This window comes from Pygoscelis adeliae, unplaced genomic scaffold (genome assembly GCF_000699105.1).
Source record: "Pygoscelis adeliae isolate BGI_AS28 unplaced genomic scaffold, ASM69910v1 Scaffold38, whole genome shotgun sequence".
Classification (NCBI taxonomy): Eukaryota; Metazoa; Chordata; class Aves; order Sphenisciformes; family Spheniscidae; genus Pygoscelis; species Pygoscelis adeliae.
The window spans coordinates 15064576-15085481 of NW_008825614.1; the positions used below are offsets into that span (position 1 = coordinate 15064576).

Genomic DNA, 20906 nt, shown 5'->3' on the forward strand with positions numbered 1-20906 from the left:
GGTCATGCACGGTCTTAATGATTCTTTCCAGTTCTCCCGTGAGGTACTTATTAACCCAGAAAACAAATTATGGGCTTGGCCAAGGTCATTCAGCAAGTCCTAGCAGAGTCAGAAAGAGGAATGGGGAGTACTCAGACCCTTCCCTGGAGCAGGCTGCCCGTGGACCTGCTCCCAGCATGGCAGCGACTATAAGGAAAGCTCTGGTGTTGCTGATGGTCAGACAGCTCGAAATGCAAAGCTGGACAACAGCAGGTGACCCCAAGGGAGACATCTCCTGCAGGACAACCTCAGTTTATTTGCTGTTACTTGGAAAATACCAAACTCAAAGCAAAGGTTTGGTCAAAAGTCTTGTTCTGGTTTGTTTTCCTGAGCTGAAAGCAAAGCTGAGCCATTATTTTGAAGTCTTCAGTGAAATCAAGCTGGAACTGATTTCCTCTTTCTATCACAGTCCAAATTACCAGCTCAGAGTGGTGGTTTGACTGGAAATAGCGCTCTCATAGCCTCTGCTATGAGGTAGCACGTTGGAGCCCCTCCATCTGCGTGCAGCAGGAGTTCTTACTCCTGTAGTCTCTCCAGGCTGTGTTTTTCATGTATCTCTGCAGGGGACCATATCAGCATGGGATACTTCACCTGGCTGAACTCAAACTGTACTGCTCGTAGTGGCATAGGAGGAGATATTTCTTTGCTTTCTCTCATTTCAGTCCTTGCTCATTCTGCCCATGTAGCTTGGGAAAGGATGGTGGCTAATTCGAGCTCTGAGTGAATGGCTCACACCAGGGTCATACTCAGGTAGAGGCACAGTGATCCAACTGCTCCTTATAGCTGGTACTACAGCAGGTCTCTCTAAGCTTGTGTTGACAGTGGTGGGGTGTGAAAGCATACCTTGATGCAGCAGCGTTTAGGGGCAGGAACTTATTTTCTCCAAGTTGTTTCCATTCTACAGACCTCTACAAGGCCAATGGCTTTCAGATTTTCATGCTTGATGCCTAGTATTGCTTTTCTAATCCAATTTGCCTTTTGTCCTGTGCTTTCCTTCTGGCAGCAGCTGAAGACGTCTCCAATGTTTCAACAAGCTCCATGCTCACAACTGAGTACGAAGCACCATGTCTTAGTAAGTCTTCATAAATCGTTACTACCATGATAACGCCAGGTGATGAGACTACATAGGTGATTGAGAGGCTGTCCTGGAAAAGAATTTATCTGTTGTCAAGGCTTCCATTGTGGGTGAAACTCTAGGGTGCATTTCTAAGACTCCTCCATTGGCATGCTCAGTATATCTTAGATACATTCAGATGGACTCATAGCTTTGAACAGACTAATTCATAGCTAATTCAATTTGTGTGTCCTAAAGCTCCCTGCCAGACTGACTGCCTGTAGGCACAATGTGGACTCCCGGGAGCATCTCTTTCCCCTACCCCACCAGGTCTTCCCCAAACAGCCAGTCCCCGGCAACCTGAGATCCCACCAGTCCTCCCAGAGTCATCCTCCATCCCAAATGTCAAACATCTCCACAGTCCTGCACTTCCTGAAACATAGTACGTGTACCAACAGAGGTATGCTGCTTCAAAGCATGACATGGGTATAGGGAGCAGGCATCCCTCCCCCTTCTCTAGGTACATACAAGACATGTCTCTTTTGTTGTGGGAAGAGCTGCTCTCTACTGTGCAGGACAACTGTACTGTAGGTCAATGCACAGGAACATGGTCCTGCCTGACACACGTGTATGAGAGCAACTGGGCAGCACCTGCACTTGCCTTTTCCCTGGCATGGTGCAAGAGGCTGGCTGCCCTGCACCAAGCTCAGGAGGCATTCTCTTTTCACAGCTGACAAGCTTCGTGCTCATCAACACACTATGCATGTAGCTGCAAGGTGGTTTTGGCTGCCTCAGCTCTCCTGTGTGCTGGGGTTTCACGCTCAGCTTCTATTGCAGCCCAAGGGGTCGAGATACCATGGTCCTCCAGGCTCCCTTTGATATTTCCACATTGCCACCCAGGATGCTGACACAGAAATGGGTATCTTCACTGTGCCCTTGTGATGGAAAAAGTATGGCAGATGCCTTTAAATAACAGCATAGATGAAACAACTAATGACATATTACTTAACTGACTTCAGGAAATTGGACTGATTTAAACAGAAAAAGATGCAAAAGGTGCAAGAAAAAATACATGGAATTGGAAAAATTATTTCATTTTTAAACACATAAAACAGGGATCCCCCAATGATGGTATGTTTTGCAGTTGTTACATGCAAGTCACAGTTAACAGCCCAGCAGAGAGCAGCCACTGCTTCTATTGCCAGCAGACGTATTGGGTACCTAAACTATTGGAGATACTGCTGAAGGTGTCTCTGCTAGAGATACTCAAAAATCTTACATGAGGTTTCTCTACCCCGGGTTTATTTTTAATTTTAACTAGCTACTTCTATCATACTCCATTCCTAAAACCAACTGAGGAGATGCTAAGTAGGTGTTTTAAAAGATTTCCGTAATGGTGGGCACAGTGGTAAGAGGAGCAGCTCAGGTATTTGGCCAGACAGGGATGACTGAGCCTTGAAGACATACAGATGAAACTGAATATTGCCATCCCCCAGGTTAAGAGGCAGGCTTAGGGGAAAGATGCCAAGGCAGACTGACAGGCCACAGGGCAGACAGTGAACTCACTGTCTCATCTGCCTTCTAGCAAAAGAAACCTGTTCCATACTTAGCCTCCCGGCAGCTCACTTCATTTCTTTGCCACCAGACATGAACTTCTGCACGCAAGCGGCCATGTGCTGCCCGACGAGCATGGACGATTATGGATGGATTGCAGCGGCCGTCGGCTGGAGCCTCTGGTTTCTGACTCTCATCCTGCTCTGCGTGGACAAGGTCATGAAACTCCGGCCTGATGAACCCAAATATTTGGTGGCCTGAAACAGGGCAAGCCAGCAAGCAGCAGCACCCGGGAGCAGTGAGGTGCAGAGAGACTGACAAAGCATTTCAACCATTTCCTAAGAAACAAAAAAGAAAGGGAACGTGCCTTCAGCCAACAAAGGGCATATCTAAGCAGGGCACCTGCTGGGGCTTCATCCTCCCCAGCAGGTCAGGGCTGCCAGTCAAGGTGTGGAGCAGGCAAGTCCTGCAAGCCACCACGTATGTCCCACAGTGCACAGAAAACCTTTTCCCTGTGCCCTTTCATGCTTGCTGTGAGTGCACCAGCAGCAATGAGATGCTGAGGGACCAGTTACCAGTTTATAGCACACTGCCTTAAGAAAACCCAGTACACCACCTTTGACTTTGAAACAGAAAGTGGGCAAATAAAGCTATTTTCTGGAGGATCAATGTTACCAGATCTGTTACTAAGCTATAGGCTAGGTTACATCAGTAAGCGGATGTAACTCATGGGTTGTACTGAGTCCTTTTCACTCACTAACCTGTGGTATTTTAAAGTCTATTAACTGATACAGTGAAAACTCTGTTATGGAAACTTAAGGATTGTTTGGGCTGATTTGAAATTAAAACTCATTTTTCCAGAGCACTTTGTATGTGAACTGTTTTGCAGGAATTGAATGTTTGTTCTATTTATTCAGCTTGTAGCTGCCTGAGTAACTAAGCCAAGTTGAACCGTGGCAAGCAGGTTTAAACCAGCATATCCAGTTCATGCACAGAACTGTTCCTGTTTATGCAAGATGATAACAAACACTCTTATTGATGGAAAGATTCTCACTGACTGGTTTGTATTCATAAAGCTTATACTGGCAAGGAATCACCCAACCCAATTGGTTAGAAACATGATTCTGACAAGAAATATTCACAAAGGAGGGTTTGCCTCACTGCAGTCAAACTGTCTGGTTTGGGACAGTTGCACCGGTTGGATTTCTATCTATTATTAAAACAATAAATCAGTGTTAAATCCATCTAGACACACATAGGATTTCCAAACCGGCATAGAGACCAACTGAAATGAAACATAAAAAGTTACTCTTAAACCAAAAAAAGCTCTGTTAGAGATTTGTATCTATTAAACATCATTAAAGCCTCCCTTCAGCTTATCAATGCATAACTTTTCCAGTTAGAAAAGATACAAATCAGTTTAAGACTCTTCAGATTGATTCTGGCACAACTAGACACTTCGATCAGGACAACACTGTGCCATTTCAGAGTGGTGGGCAGTCGCCCCTTATCAACTATCCACCATCAACAGGCACGTGTAGAAGTTAGACACTGAGGAAAAGATGTCCTTCCCTAGTACCACTTAACACAAAAAGTCTTCTGGAGTGAAATGCTGACCAGAGACGCTAGCATCAGGAAAGAAAGTTTTGAAAGGGAAGGGCTTAATTCTTTTGTGGCTTTTTTACTGTGTGTGTTTTGTTTAGTTGTTCTGTTTTGGTTTTTTTTTCTTTTTACATGTGCCATACTACTAGTAGTAAACAATCACAAAATATTGCTCAATTAAGGAAAAAATTTCAGCATTTCAACATACAACAATTAAACCAAAAGTAATTTTCACAAGACAAATCTCTGTGTTGGACCAACCAACTACTTCGTTCCACAAAAAAACCCCAAAACAAACAACCAAAAAACTCATATATGTACAAACTTACAGAAACAAAGGACTACATCTTATTGTTGGCGTTGACTGAAAGAACAGTGAGTTGACAGTTAATAACCACTGCAATCACTGATGGACAACAAATCTTCCAGCCACATACATTGTTTTTTTCCTGATTTATTAGTTTTAATAGTGGAAAATGTGCATTGGCCTGAAAGCAATGTGATAGATGCTGTGAAAAAATCTCCATGTATTGCCTTAGCGTCTACCTTCTGCAGACCTCTTCCTACAGTTCTCCAGTCTTACGGAGATTGTTCTCCTGATTGGGAACACAGAAGTGCCTGCTGGATATGGCACTGATTTTCATCTTTGAGGGGATATGTTTCACAGCTTTTGCATTTCCTTGGCTAAGGCTACGAGTACATGGATGCAGCCAGTCACGGAAGTAAATCTATTCCAGTTTAAAGAGTTGTAAGCATGTGACGCAAGCTCTAGATGTCCTATAGCCCAGCACTACACCTGCAAACTAACTTCATAATAACCGGGCAGTTCTGGGGGGCTTCCTAAAGCCTGCCTTTAAAAGCACTGCTTGTTCGTTTTTCACACTCTCCAAATTAGTCTGCTGTGTGCAGCTACCTTCAAGGAATGTAGTAGCCTTAAACCTCAAGTTTCTCTTCTCGCAGCTTTTGTTGGGGATTCCCAGCTCAACCGAATGGGGGAAGATGGGAAAAAAAAATCATAGTTTTTCATATAACGTAATACCCGCGAGGATTTTGTATACCCGTGTTCAAGGGTGACACCCAAGTCTCAAGAAAATCAGGTATACAAATGGAATATGGTCTTACAGATCATTTCTGCTGTGGAATGTATACTTTTTCTAGACCAGAGACCTGTAAACCTCTGGCCTAATATAACAGTTTTGTTTCTGCATCACCTGCTTTGACATCTCACATTGCCAGGTTTGATCTATAGCCTCTTCTTTTCAAGTCATTTGACTTCCCACGAAGTGGATTAGGTCACTTAGTCCTGTGATGAATTTCATGAACATACTACTACTCCCAGTGTGTTCTGGGATCCCTAAACAAAGTGGCAGTATCCCGAAAGCTCAAAGGCTACCAACTTAAACATCTTATCTGTTCCTACGCAATAGAGTACAAAACAATAAAATATTATTTTAAAGAGACTCTCTGAGGTACACACTATGTGTTGTACTGATTCTAGGCATGGTGGGCAACCACAAGTACAATGCAAAGCAACGCACCGTGCAAAAGGAGGAGAAAATCCCTAACCGCACTGTCAGTGCTTCAGGGACTTATCAATAGTTACAGAAAGCGCAGAATAAAAAAGTTGCATCCAAAAGACTTGAGAAATTCATATAAAGACAATAGGGAACACACAGTAGCACAACTTGCGGGTTATAACCCCTACTTTAAGACCCATCAAGTCACAGTAGAAGGCTGTGGTCTCATTTTGGTGCACAAATTAAAGGTGACTTTATAGTACAATGGTTTATAAATGTGGTCCACGAGCAATGTCATAGACTGGCGTAGTCATTTATTGTGTATTATCTCACATTCCTAATGATATCACTGACATTATACTACCTCTAATAGTAGATCCCCAACTGGTGCAGTGCTGCCCAAGTCCTGTTGACTTCAAGGGAGCTACACATACATCCAAGCACATACCTTGTTTTGTTGTTTGGGTTTTCTTTCATTGTAATTCAGGAAGCCTGTCATTTTTGTTCCCACAGGAAACCTTGGAAGCAAAACATAACTCCCGATTTATCGGCATGCGTAAGTCATTTCACCTGTGTTAAACCTTGGTGCCCCTTCAGACTACTACATACAATGTCATGCTGTAGCACTGAGCTGGTTTGGGCTCTTGTTCATCTCAAAGCATGTAAAAAAATAAGTTGATAGCTCATATCACCTATTAAGCTGCAAACTACCCTCTCAGATCGTTGATGGAAATGTTAATGCTCCAGTCATTTATAGTACATTGTCCAGTCAAATTCTATGCCTTTGGACCAAAAAGTTCCTTGCTGGAACGAGATGGAGAAGAAACCTATTCCAACTCATACGATTTAGTACAAAGAAAAGCAAAAAATGGTTGAAACTTGGATGGCTGAATAAAAGTAAGCGTGACTGAAAAACATGAGAGTGAACCCTAACATTGCTGATCAGGCCAGAACACTTCGTCATATTTTCTGGACAAAGTTTCTGAATTTCAGGCATTAAAGTATGCAGTGCCTGGAAAGGAGAGGCGCAGATAGCACCTGGGAAAGCCGCTGGTCTGCAAGTGTCTCGATAGACAAACAGAGCAGTAGGGAACATGTAACTGATCAGGACTTCTAATACCAAAAAACATTAGTAGCAGCACAGCATTGCAGGGTAACTACTTAATTTGCTTGGAGATAATATCAATCACATCTGACTAGCGATTTTTTAAATTCTTAATTCAAGACTAAATGAATTGGTACTTGATGCATGACTCTTCATCTTTCTAGATTCCATTGCTCTGGTAATGACTCACATTACTCACTGCCTCTATCCTTGGGGCTTTAGTGAATGAGCTACATATTAAGCAATTGCACTTTACAATGATTACACTTTGCAAAATCACTAGAGGGATGAAAACTGGCAAGCACCAGAGCTTCCTACTTGCATGAAACACAGAGAAAAGACAGAGGTTAAATTCATAAGAAAAGGTGCTCTGTACTGGGACTTAGTAGGAATTTTGATAAAGCCATTACAAAAACTAGGATTTCAGAAAATGACTGTAATTAATTACAGCCAAAGAATGAAATACAGGCATTCTTGGGAAGCAACCACCCTCTCTCTTCCTTACGCTCCAGATCCCACTTATTTTAGGGTATCAGTTGTGGAATCCAAACCTCGCTTCAGGTTTCTGTCCCAGAATCAAACATGCACTTTTCAAAGAGCTTATTTCCAACTCCTATTTCGTAATAACCTTCTGGAAATAAACACGGGGTAAACAATGCAGTATTGTCCCCCATGTCTGCAAACAGCTTGGGAAAAAATACAGCTCTGAGAGACACGCAGACTTTTCCTGTACAACTTGATGGTATGAAATCTGCAGACACATTCAGTAAAACATTTTGCTCACCCATCAGAAATAATGGTTTATGGGCCCCTACGTCTTGCGGACGTAAAACTCCCCCAGAATTGACTTCTCCCTCCCAAAAGAAAGCCTCTGCATTCACAGGGGAAAAGCATCCAGTCTCAGTGACCAGCAAATGAAGCCCTTCGCTCTAAGAGCTAAAGAACTAAACTAATTGTAAAAGTTTACATTTTCTCCCTCTGCTACTATGAGTGATAAAGTCACATCTTCTCTTTGTAAACCTACCAGACGCATATTTTGGGGACAGTGTGAATTAAACACCACTCAAGTTATGACAGTCCCAAATCCCTCCATTTCCCTGTCTCTCCAAAGGTGTTCCCCCCAATTTGGTTTGCCACTTGAGGGAACCAAAAGAGCCTGGGACAATTTATAACCTAATTTAGATGAAGATGCCACAGGCCGTACAGACCTTTCGCATGCGGTTGCAACAGCAAGGTGGGATCAAAGGCCCGTCTAGTCCAGTTCTGTTTCCCAGCAGCAGGTATTTGGGGAAGAAGGTAAAAGCAGGCTGCATACAGCAATCCTCCCTTCCCTTCCCTTCCCCTCCCCTCCTCTGCCCAGCTCACAGGTGAAATACAGAAGCACTCTTCTGATACAGAACTGAGCTCTCTTGCAGCAGCTCTTCCCCCCAGCGTTTTGAAATTAATCTTTTGAGGACTGTAGATAGTTTCATGCAATAATACCTTTCTATGACTTTTTCTTTTCAACTCTTTTGTTGTTTGAAGTCAACAACTTTTCCCTTGTGATTACAAACACTCTGGTTTCCCCTCACCCTTCTCTCTCCCATTGATCTTGTTTTCCGTAAACTTCACATGTTCGCTGCTGAGAGTTTGGGCACCAACTTAAACACAGTGTGTCACCCTTCAACTATTTCATACGAGTAGCTTTATTTTTAAAAACAAGCATGTAGAAGACAGACATTTCTCTAACCCCCAAGTCCTAGTTCTGCTGCCTCTGCGCTCTTCGGTGGCTGAATCTTCCAAACTATTTACCCATTTCAGCTTTAAGTTTATTATTCGCGATACACTCGGTTTCTTCCCCTCATTCCCCGCCCACAGCTGTGCCCAACGTTGGTTGCAACAACCCAAGAGACCTGCCTTGTCCTTTCCTCCTCTTCCCTTTCCAGTGGGGAACTGGAAATCAAATCAACCCTCAACCGATGATATTTCTGTAAGCTCTGCCTCTTTTCTGATGACTTCTCTTCACTAAGTTCTTTCTATTAATACCCTTTCTATTAGTGGCTTTTCCAATCTCTTTGATTTATCTAATCATAAAGACAAAACAAGTGGTACCAATATACAGAGCTGTGGTTGGCGAGTCACTGGGAGAACCAGAACCACCTTTCCTAGCTTGTAGTTTCCAGATCACAGGATTAAACATGCAGCCAAATTCGTTTTTCAGTGTGACTTTCTGGAGCAAAAGTTACAGTACTTCTTCAGGTCCTCTACAGCTCTGTCTGCTTTGTCTAAATGGGGGAAGAGAAGGGAGGTATCTGCAAAGCAATCTCTGCTAGTCTGTTTCCCCCTTCGTGGCATTTCAACATACCATATATTTAAAATGGAGCAGTCCAACAACATTCAGTTCTAATGTGGCAACCCTCTGGGCTCAAATATATGAAGAAATCACCATGCTTTAGCTGAGCTATAATAACGTCTAGTACAGATATGTGATAACGTTAGGTAAGAGACATTAGTTCATCCTCAAAGAGGACTAAATAGTGCTCATTGGCACTGGTGTTGAGTGCTTCTTACGTGCAAAGCTGCAGGAAACGGTGCTCTTTGCTCCCAGGCAGAAGTGAGATTATTGTAGGCAATATCATGTCAGCGGTGCTGTCTGCTGGAAGTGACAAACAACTTAACTTCTTTGCAGTTCTACTCTGCAAAAGCAAGGATGTGGTTTCCAGCATCCTAGCAAATTTTCTTCCACATGGAAGTGAAGTATAGGAGGAGGTAGCAATCGTAAATACTTGACTGCACATCTACAAATCCTCTAAATGAGAGATTCCTCACCTTTAATCTTGATTTTTTTGAAGTGTTCTTGTTTAAAGCTGCCATCATCGAGCCCGAAGACAGAAACTATCATAAGGATCAAACTCATCCATGGAAATGCTTGACAGGATTCATTGTTCCATGCAAAATGCAAGGCGACTTCCCTGAAACCATTTTATCCAGGATTGCATGGACTAACAAATCCAGTAATGGGTTCACGAGTTTGTGGATGCCCAGATCCCCTGTACTGCATCGAAATGGAACAATTTCATATTTGGCAACTATGTTGAAGTACTACTGATAGTGGCTAATCCGCAATTCTTTCTCCTGTTTCCTTAAGTCTGAGGATAAAAGCTTCCTGACTTTTTATTATTGCAGTATTTTTTAAATTCCTATTTCTTTAGTCACGTTTCTTTCAGATCTGCATTTGAGGACCAAAAGAGCGCAGCACATTGCCAAATATAACACTGCATTAATTTTCCTTGAATATGAAGAAGTTTTTCCTGAAACACAAACAATATCCAGCTACTGCTTTTAAATCATGCGCACCACTAAAATGTTCAAACAGCCTGGATGAGAAAACCAACTTCTGAGAAGCCTCGGGACAGAAATCTTAGAGAAGTTTTCATGGGAACATAACAGAGCTCTTAAGAAGTGTATACATTAGAGTATAATTGGAAATGCAAAACAATAATTTTCATCTTTCAGTCTCTCTTCTACTCTCTTAATTCTCATTTCCCTTCGCCTGCTGTACAATGTGGCAATAAGAGGATTACTGTAAGTGAACCTGAAAACCACCATGTCAGGGATTCACAGAGGTTTAGCATTCATTTCAACAGAATCTTCAGAGCATTTGTTCAAATGTGCCAACATTTTATTCCGATTAAGGCAAGATGTAACAGCCTGAACATAAACTTCCAGTCATGGAGTAAGAACTACTCAAAACTAAACAGGAATGGCCATTACAAAGGAAAACACACACTTTAAATGTAAAGAGTATCAAGAAAAAGTAACATGAAATCAAGAAAAAACATTCCAGCTCTACAAACTATGAAGTGCAAAAAAAAAGTGTATTTTTCTAGTACTAATGTTAACTTTTTTTTCATCTATCAGTCTTCAGTGGGATTCACAGGACTGCAGCTCTGCTCCGGAAAAGTCTCTTTAAAAAGCCAGTGCAACTCCACAGGATTTTTGCTTCTCAAGTTTCTCACTCTCGGAGTGAGTAAACTCACCCTGGGACTTGTACGTCAAAGCTAGACACATCTTGCCAAGTGCATCCCAAACTGTACTAAAGAATTTGTAAGATAAATTCTCCTCCCAAAGCATACATGCGACTAAATGGTCTTCAGTGGAAGTCATGCAGATGCGACCAGGGACAATATGCAGACCAACATTTGGATCTGAACTCCCAATCCTATTGGTACCAGCTGTCACAAGCTGAGCTTGTTCTGCTCTCATTGAATTACTGTCAGAGATACAGAAGAGAATTTTTACAGTCCTCCTTCTGACATAAGCTGCATTTCAAGGGACACTCGCTAGGAGAGGGATACCAGACTTTTCAAGCACTCAGGTGCACTCGCACCAAAATACTGCATAACTACAGTGAGTCTTCATCAGCATTGCCAAAAACTTTCACTCCCAGTTCCTGCTTCCTCGGTATTTAGGACCTAGAGATACTGGAATGCATGAATGACAGCAGACTGGTGACACTGGAATACATCCTCAGGGTTTCCCCCCCATTTTAAAATAAAATATGACAGGAAGAGGGAAAAGATGCCCACCACAAAAGGGTACTGGATTTTTATTTCCACATTTAAGCACTTTAAAGCTGCTACTTTTCTCTAGCCACATCTAAACAGTCCTGGAGAAACTCTACAGCCTTGGTGAACTGCTTTTGGGAGTCTCACTGATGAGAGATGTTCCTCACTCGTACAGACCAGCATTGCAAGTGGCGAAGGACTGCACAGAAGAGGCCTTGTGTTACAGAATCAGCTTGAGCGGGAGCAGGGGGAGTCCTCAGGATTTTCTCTCTCTTTTTAGTGCGCTGTCACAGGTGGTCCTGGAGACCTGGTTGCTGTCCTTTACCTTCTGACAATCATGTCATCCTTTCTCTTTTAATCCATTTTCAGCTTTACATCCATATTCAGAAAACACCAAACAGGTGCTGTTTTTTTTTTTTTTAAATCCATTTATTTATTTACTTCTGCAAAAGTATGGCCCACAACAGGTTCCCACCTCAAAGTCACAAATGTTCTTCATGCTGCTGCTTCAAAGCTCTTGGCCAAGGTATGTTTTTTTCAAGGACTGACACCTGTTAACAAAGAACTGCTAGATAAGGCATGGAATGGGAAATGCCCGTTTCTTCCTTGAGCTGAAAAATTATTGAAGCTTAAAAAGGGGAGAATGTAGTGACGGTAAGAGTTAAAAAATGAGTTCAACTGCCTACTGCCATCCGCATCACACAACTGGTGACTTCACTTGGGCTCAAATACATACTAGCTTCCTTGTGTAATCCATCTAATGTACTTTCAAGCCGTGAGTTACCACACAACAGTGTCAGCTGTTTGGTTCTTGGGAAGTTATGACCCCTGTAAACAGCCTCTTTCCAAGATAACGCTGTAACCCTGCTGTCAGTGGTCTAATTTAAAGGCACCGGGTTCAGCACTTGGTAGGAACATGCACTTTTGGGTGATCAGCCTATTCACGTATTTATGTGTGTGCATAAAGGTGCATGTTATTGGGGTAGCCAACATCTCGCCAACCACTCCTTTGGGCGCAGAGGTGATACACAGACCTTGTGTGATGCTGCTGCTCTCCAACCACCATATATGAAGCCTGTTCCAAACCATTGCAAGTACAGTACATTGCAAAGGGTCAGTGAAATTCCACTTACTGCTCCAAAGGGCGCATATTTAACATTATGAGTCCAGCACCTATGCAACTCACTCCTCCTAAAAGCAAGGTTTTCTTTCTTGAGCCACATGCCCATAGTCACTGACAGGACCACATGTCACATTCTGGTAGAGAATATTTTATAGTACTGAAGTGTGCCCCGCCTTTCAAATTGAGCGTATGAAAAATAATTATAAAATTTCACTTAGCTCCAAAGATAATCAAGAAGCAGGCTAGAGGTCAACATTTTGGCCGTGGAAAGGAAAAGCAAACCAACCAAGCTAAATTACGTAGTTCTCATCTTGCCAAGTTCTTCTATATGCCAAACTAAACACAGACTAAACACAAATGTCAAGGAAAATTGTGAGGAAAGAGAAGAGCCTGAGGATTCCATGAACCAGATGGTTTAGTCATGGAAATGGATGTAGCTGTTGGTAACAGCTTTCTGTGCCTGTACCAACTTCTCATCTGATCAGTGTTTTCAGAAACTGGTAGATTCATTAAATTCAGGATACTTTAATCCAGATACTTAAATTCAGGATACTTTAAGTTTCAGAAAAAAAGGTTTGGGGTCCCCCTCCTCCCCTTTTAATAGGGCAATAAAAAAATTTGGCAAAAGAGCTCAAGCACATGGGGATGCAGAAGCTGAGAGATTTCTTTCCCTGAATTCCCAAATGGAAACACACATTTTGGCACATGCATTCCACAGAGTCCTTTTGGAGCACATGAAAAACTCAGCTTTTCCTGTAGCTGCAGAAAGTAAAGTGTGGGTCTTCCTTGTTAAGACCATCCTTGGAACTGGTGCCTTATGTGTTACTTGTCTTACTATACGAAGATACAGACTATGCCATACCATTTTTTGTGAACAGTGGATCAGGCCTCCAGCCAGTTTGAGAACGTAACTTCCAAACATACCTTTCCAACTTCTTATATTTTAGTGTCCCTCCCCGTGAACTTATAAGGTTTTAAAGAGGGATTTTTGCATCAGAAAGCCTCTTTTATTTACCACTACGTATTTGTCCCGTACATGTTCTTCGTAAGATTTAGGACTGAAAAGAAAAAGGATATTCTTCCAAACATAAAAAGATGCAATAGCATAATAGCACCACCATCACTAGCAAAAATGAATGAGAAATGGCTTAAGTACTTCTAACTCTCAAAGCTCTTATTTCATATTCCTTTTTAAATAGCTGGAACCAGCAGCCAGACAATGAACTTACTTTCTAGAAGCCCACATTTTCTTGAAATGAAGTCACAGTAACATGCTAGTATTATAAGCACTGGCCTCTGGCCTCACCGCAGAATTAAGCTGGAGAAGGATGTGGGCTATGAAAGAGATGGTTTTAATGGGAACACTTAGGAACAGTCTTCAGCATTGTCAAAAAGACCAAATGAACATTGCCTGATACACCCTTCGTTCTGCAAAACCTGACATTTTGCAGAAGTATTGGCAACATTCACGTTTACAAACTTGGCAAAAAATAAATATTTTTTTATTTTTATCCTAGAAGTGATTATCACACAAAAATTCAAAACATAATAACCTGCTGGTACTGCTGTTCACAACCATGCCGGTTTTCTGACTCCATTCAAACCTCAACCAGTGCCCATGAGGGCTTTAAGTATTGGCCAGGGAACTGGAAATTAATTGAGACTGCTTCACTACAGTAAGTCCCTCAAAACAATTTCATACAGCCTTTTGATGATCATGGGTAAACAGGAAAATAACTGAGCTTCCTAATAAAGAGGGGAAACATACCACGTTTTTTTCCCACTTCGGTGAGCAGCCAGTTGCTTCCTAGTTTTGGCTTTGGCAATGAATATTATGTACACACTTCATGAACAACGTACGTAGGGTTCTTCCACGGTGTCCTCCTACCCGTTTTCATTTCAGTCTGAGTTAGTCCTGTCACAGGTATTGAACTGTGCACTGGAACAGGAACAGATTTGGTAGCCAAAGACCACCATACCATACCGGTGTTATATACCTGTATTCTACCAATGCCATTTCTACCCCAGCAAGCGAGGCAAATGCAGCCCTACCCTGATCAACTGCCCAGTGATCTCTTTGGCAGACTACTGTTCCTTAGACCTTTTGTGACTACCATCTACTAGTGTTTGAAATACCCACACTGTAGCACCAAATAGTTTTGCTTTTCATTTTCCTAGGGCAAGGCTCCCAAGCCGCCTCACAAACACTGAGCTTACCCTCTATCCCTGTGCCAGTTTGTTAGCTTTAGTTCAGTCTGATCTGAAAATAAAAACACTCCAACAAATCAAGACTTAAGTAAAATTTTTGTATGTATTATGTCAGTTACAGTTATGCAATGGCCAAATATTAGTAAATTCATAGCTAGTATTAAATTAAAACTCTGGAAAAAACAGCAACAAACAGTTCCATGGCACGTACCATTCTTACCATGGGGGATAATGCTTACTCTTTGTCCAAAGGGACAGTGGAAACAAGTATAAATATAGAAACTGTCTCAAAACCTCAAATCTAAGCCTATGTTAATGCTCTAAACTGTCACTGACTTTCACTAAAATTATTCAGATCCAAACATAAGCAATGATTTAGGACATCAACTTATAACGTAATGCTGGTGACCCTGTACCAGTCAGGCTGGATTGGTTTCTGTCCACAAAGCAAACTACAGAGTGGCAATATTTTATCGCTGGTCTTGCAAGAGCGTATAGAATGTAAATATATTTTTTAAAGATATACATACACATTTCCTCAAATTCAACTGTGGCTGAGTATTCCTCTCCTAGTTTTCAATAATTCTTAAACAAAATAAATACCAAGCCCTTTCTGTTTGGATGCTTTGCTTTGTTTTTCCAGCCTGAATAAGTCTACAGATATTTTCTTAGTTATACAAGGCCAATGTTTCACTTTGCAAACATTGAAGATGAAGGAACACTTGAAGCTTCAGCACCAGAAGGAAAACAAGGAAGAGTGCAGAGGGTAGCTCCATTTGGAAGCACAGAGCTATAACAATTATTGTTCCAGTTTGTTACATGTAGCTCATAAAGACTTTATTCTAAGTAGTCCCATTGTTCCTGACAACCAAAGCGATTCTTATGTGGGATCACACCTTCGACACCCTTGAGCTGATACAGTTTGTAATCTTGCAGAACAGCAACACAAACCAGTTCCCCGTAAGCACTGGAGAGTTCAGAATACTTGTAATCTCTTGCAAAATGTCATCTTAGTTTATTCAAACCTTCGCCTGCTTCCTTAGAAAAAGGAGTCTATCATACTTCGAGTTTGTTCCTGTGATTTTTTTGTTGCTGGATTGTTGACTTCTTGACCTAAGGTTTTATTTATTTGTTAGGCTGAATGAGGGTAGGGAGAGAAGAGGAGCACCGTAATATTAGCAGATTAATTAATATTACTTGTGATGACACTGATGATTTTCCCTGTTTGTCCCCCATCTCTCCTTACTATCCTCATTTTGCTGCCTTTTTCATTTTTTCCGGAGTGTTGTCAACAGAACTGTGGAAGTTCATTCTTTTGAGAGAACATTGCTGATTTCCTCTAAGTCTTTGCTTCCATAGGAAGCAGATACCTGGCAGATTTGCAAGGGAATGCTAAATCAGCTATGGAAGTTCTGCACTGTCGTCTGTTTCTGAGAAAGTCGTAGAAGTTCTTCTCTAATAGCTTTGATAAGAGAGGCTGAAGAGTGACCGGGCTGGAGGTCCTCAGTGGAACTGGTGGTGTAGCAAAGGCCCTGGCCCTGAAGGCTGTTGTGTGGAAGTTGAGCAGGGGGTGCTGAAGGCTGCCTGGCTGAAGTCCTCGGCATCTGGAATACTGGTGAGGAGGAATATTCTTGGTGTCCATGCATATGCGTCTAGAAAAAGGTAGAAAGCGTTATTGCACTTTCTGAACAAACATGGTAATCCCAGAAAAGACAAGAAAGCAAAAAGGCAAAGAACAGAGGGAAAGCAGCATGGAGATGCTTCTATCTGCTGCCACTGTTCTTCTGTTGCATGAATGAGTGATTCCTCTTATGGAGCACAAAACAAGTGTACACAAAATTGCTGGACTGCCTCAAGTTCAGGGATTTTCAAAATCTCCATTAAAAAGTCTGACCCCCTTTCTAATCTATGGTATGTTTAGAAACTGAAGTGGAAGAAGGTGGGAAGAAAAACCACAGAACGGGAAGTCAACAGAGTTGGCTTATCTTTCCTTGCCTTTCCATCAACTTCCTAGAAGACAGCAGGCAATTCACTTTATTCCCAGCTGTCACTTGTCCATACTATCTATAAATAGAGATACTACTACTTTAACCTTCCCCTTCTCTGCCTGGCTTGCCTGTTCAGACTGTACACTTGTGAGGACCCTGTGACTGACCAGTGCCCAGGAAAACACAGTCAACAGAAGAAGCAGCAGGAGAAAATTATTCAAATTGGAAGGATTAGATTTTTCTATACTCAACAGTTGTTTTACATATCTGAGAACCACTATCCCAGTTTAGGGACAATCATTCTTTCAGGGTCGAAAGGGGTTAATTCTGCATTTGTTCAGTAACATGTATTTTCTAACAAAACAAGAGAGAAACAAAACAGAAGCCTGAGTTTCTGGGCTTGTCTATCTGGAAAAAAATCTGCTTACACTAAAACAAAGCATGAATTTAAGTACACTAGGCGACTGCACTGACTCCCAGTATGGACACAAACGAGGTACATCTCAAAAAATCTAAATTCCAGCTGACATCTCTAAAGCAAGCATTTCCTCTTGCCTCATATTGCTGAAGGCTGAGACAGCCGGAAGAAAACACTGGACATGAAGGACTTGAACACACTCTGCTGAACGCACAACTGGGAGCAAAGCAGCATAATCCCCTTTCAAAGGGTCTGCGCTGGGGATGAGGAGCAGCTAGCTGCACCAAGTTCAGATCACAGTTATCGCAATTTAGTGAGCACTATCTTTTCTCTGTGGATAAGCCTTAAGTAGTAGCAGAGAGAGCAATCTGATGAGGGAAGAAAGGACAGCAAGGTCAGCCAGAAGAGGATTTGGGGTGAGGGGGAGGGGAATGAAGGGATTACAAAGCAGAGCCTGGGAAGGGTGCGGGGGACCTAGAGTGACTGTGGCAGCAGTGTGCAGGGAACACAAAAATGCATGAGAGTATGTTCCTTAACATCTCTCATAATATAAATGAACAAAATCCAAGCCATTTCGTATAAAGTAGAACTAATAATAGATTCTGACTCTCTTGCACAGCTCGTGTACAGCACTGATCATTTACACAGTTAATTTGGGGCGAGAGATTAAGAGGAAGAGAGGCTTTAATAGAAGAATGATAGGTAAAGAAGGTTTTCCAAGTAACATCCTGTCTTACTTCTTATAAAAGGGAGGCGATTTTAGCATCAGAAAGGAATGAATGGGTCTCTTGATTGTTCAGAATTATTCATTTGGCAGTGAAACCTGAAACTGATTCATATGTGCAGTCTAGAGTTAGCAAACCTGACAAGTACTCTGTGGGTTTATAGAAAAGAGATGATATAAAAAAAATATTAAAAGCAAACATTCCTTGACACATGAGTCTTAACAGCAACCTAAAGTATCATAGAATCATAGAATAGTTTGGGTTGGAAGGGACCTTTAAAGGTCATGTTCAGGTTACTTTCACGTTAAAATGCATTACGTGATTCAGCTCCTATCTCATACTGCACTGAATGAGCACCATAAGAATGGTTTCTTAAGGGAAGTTAGGAAGAACATCTGATGACTGCAATGGCTGGTTTTTTAACATTAAGGCTATCAAAGTTTTCTTAAATATCTCAGAAAAACAAAAGTGTGTAATTCTGTGATCTCATATATAACATCAGAATTAAACAGGTCGGAGAACTTTCAAAACCAGATTGATTCAGAAACCTAACCTATATTAAACTACAACAGCAAAATAAGGAGAGTAAAAAGGTTGGAAGAACTTTTGCTGTTTTTTTTTAACTTTTAAATTTTTTTACTAACAGAAATACACATCAATATATTACATAATATTATATATGTAACAATAAATAGTTTTATACAATATCTATACATTATATATTTTTATATAGAAACTTCTGTATAATTAACAACAGTAAAAAATAACTGACAAAAATATCTGTATTGAATCTTCCTTCTTAAGGAATGAAGATTTATGAGATCACATTGTGAATTTCTTAATCTCCATTTAATAACTATTGAACTCTGTGGCCAATTTCAACTGAATCGGATGTATAAATATACACACACACACACACGTATATATGTATATGTATGAACAGATATATATTCTAAAATTCACAAAAATAGGTAGCTAATTAGACATAACCTGATTTGTGCTATCATTGAATCTGCTTCTGAGTGGCAGAAAGGCCAGGTTAGGCTGTGCTTAGCTGGACCTGTCAGCCAGCATGTATGTCACAGGGGATAGATAGCTAGGGGACATGAGAGACAACTTGAAGTATGGTGAGATGGTTTAGTGACGCTATGGTGGGCAGCTGGAGTATAAAAATAGAGTAAAAGGATAAGGGTGGCTTGGGGGAAACATTGGAAGCCTGAAGACTTGGGAGAACAGTGGAGAGCTATAGGGGATTGTAGATGGATAGGAGGTGATATCAGGTGGTGGTAGGGAGGTAGAGTATGCAAGACACTACACCCGTAAGAAACCAGGCTTCATTTGTTCTGCTGCCCAAATGACCACTTGCTCAGTATCGTATTTTGTGTCAGCTAAGGAAATGCTGTAGTTATCCGGGTTGCCGAGGCCTTCTAGATGGAGGATCAAGGTGAGATGATGGTAACCTGCACACTGGCTTTGGGTCAGGAGATACAAGTGAGAGGTCTCATTCCAGCAGAAAAATCAGGTGTTGACTGCAGGAATAATAGGTGAGGATACTGTGAGGTAAAGGTTCCATTGCAGGAACACAAATGCAGATCCCTCTCGAGTTTGCGGGTGAGAAGAGCGCTCTAGATCTAATCTTCCTAAATGCAGAGTTTAATTTTAGAAACTTGCTCAGAATGAGGGAACAGTAAGACTGTTTGCAAAGGATCAGTGGAATACTGCACCATAAGGAACATGACTGTCATTAAGTAAATCCTCCTTTCCAAAAGGAGGAAAGACAAATTTAGAGCTCTGTACTAGTGAAGGAATCCAAACTCTGAAGGTAATTATTTAACTACAGAAAACTACAAGACTAGGGCTCATCTAATAATGCTTTTCTTTTTTAATGGGAATAATCCTTTGCAAAAAAAGGAAGAATACCTCATAGGAAAAGGAAAGTGCAGGGACTAGGTGAGCTCTCCTACAACTAAATGACACCATACTCAGATAGTTTTAGTCTATGATCTCCTCCTTGTGCTTTTTTTATTAAAAAAAAAAAACAAACTGAAAAAAATCACATTGCAGTAACATATGAATTGCAGCAACCAGTGAGCAAAAAGTTCTGTCAAAGCTGAGGAAGTGTTTAAACTCTGATTAATTAAAAGAAAGTCAACCTGGATTGAGGTGACATGTACCCATCTGAAATGGTGACTGAAGGTGCAAACTGCAACCAAATCATATTGTATTGGGCAATGAATCTTTGAAAGTTGTGCAGGTAAGTGATGTCAAAACCAACTGTTTGCATAGCATCTCAGATAATGGGTCCGTAACCGAATCTTCAGTAATATGTTAGCAGTTCAAATAATAAAACATAATATTATATATGTAACAATATATAGTTTTATACAATATCTATAAATTATATATTTTTATATAGAAACTTCTGTATAATTAACAACAGTAAAAAATAACTGACAAAAATATCTGTATTGAATCTTCCTTCTTAAGGAATGAAGATTTATGAGATCACATTGTGAATTTCTTAATCTCCATTTAATAACTATTGAACTCTGTGGCCAATTTAAACTAAATCAAATGGATATATAAACACACACACACACACGTATATATGTATATGTATGAACAGATATATATTCTAAAATTCACAAAAATAGGTAGCTAATTAGACATAACCTGATTTGTGCTATCATTGAATCTGCTTCTGAGTGGCAGAAAGGCCAGGTTAGGCTGTGCTTAGCTGGACCTGTCAGCCAGCATGTATGTCACAGGGGATAGATAGCTAGGGGACATGAGAGACAACTTGAAGTATGGTGAGATGGTTTAGTGACGCTATGGTGGGCAGCTGGAGTATAAAAATAGAGTAAAAGGATAAGGGTGGCTTGGGGGAAACATTGGAAGCCTGAAGACTTGGGAGAACAGTGGAGAGCTATAGGGGATTGTAGATGGATAGGAGGTGATATCAGGTGGTGGTAGGGAGGTAGAGTATGCAAGACACTACACCCGTAAGAAACCAGGCTTCATTTGTT

The 20906-nt window shown here is 41.2% G+C and overlaps 2 protein-coding genes across 2 annotated transcripts in view; one reads left to right on the forward strand and one right to left on the reverse strand.

Annotated features, from left to right (window-relative positions):
• The window catches only part of TMEM213 (transmembrane protein 213), a 3672-nt gene extending 764 nt beyond the window's left edge, over nt 1-2908 (forward strand). The window contains exons 2-3 of the mRNA XM_009332941.1: nt 1043-1111; nt 2739-2908. Of these exons, the coding sequence (XP_009331216.1) occupies nt 1043-1111; nt 2739-2908 (239 nt within the window). The remainder of the gene's footprint in view (nt 1-1042; nt 1112-2738) is intronic.
• An 11817-nt stretch (nt 2909-14725) lies between these two features.
• The window catches only part of KIAA1549 (KIAA1549 ortholog), a 79053-nt gene continuing 72872 nt past the window's right edge, over nt 14726-20906 (reverse strand). The window contains exon 19 of the mRNA XM_009332942.1: nt 14726-16401. Within this exon, the coding sequence (XP_009331217.1) occupies nt 16147-16401 (255 nt within the window). The 3' untranslated portion in view covers nt 14726-16146. The remainder of the gene's footprint in view (nt 16402-20906) is intronic.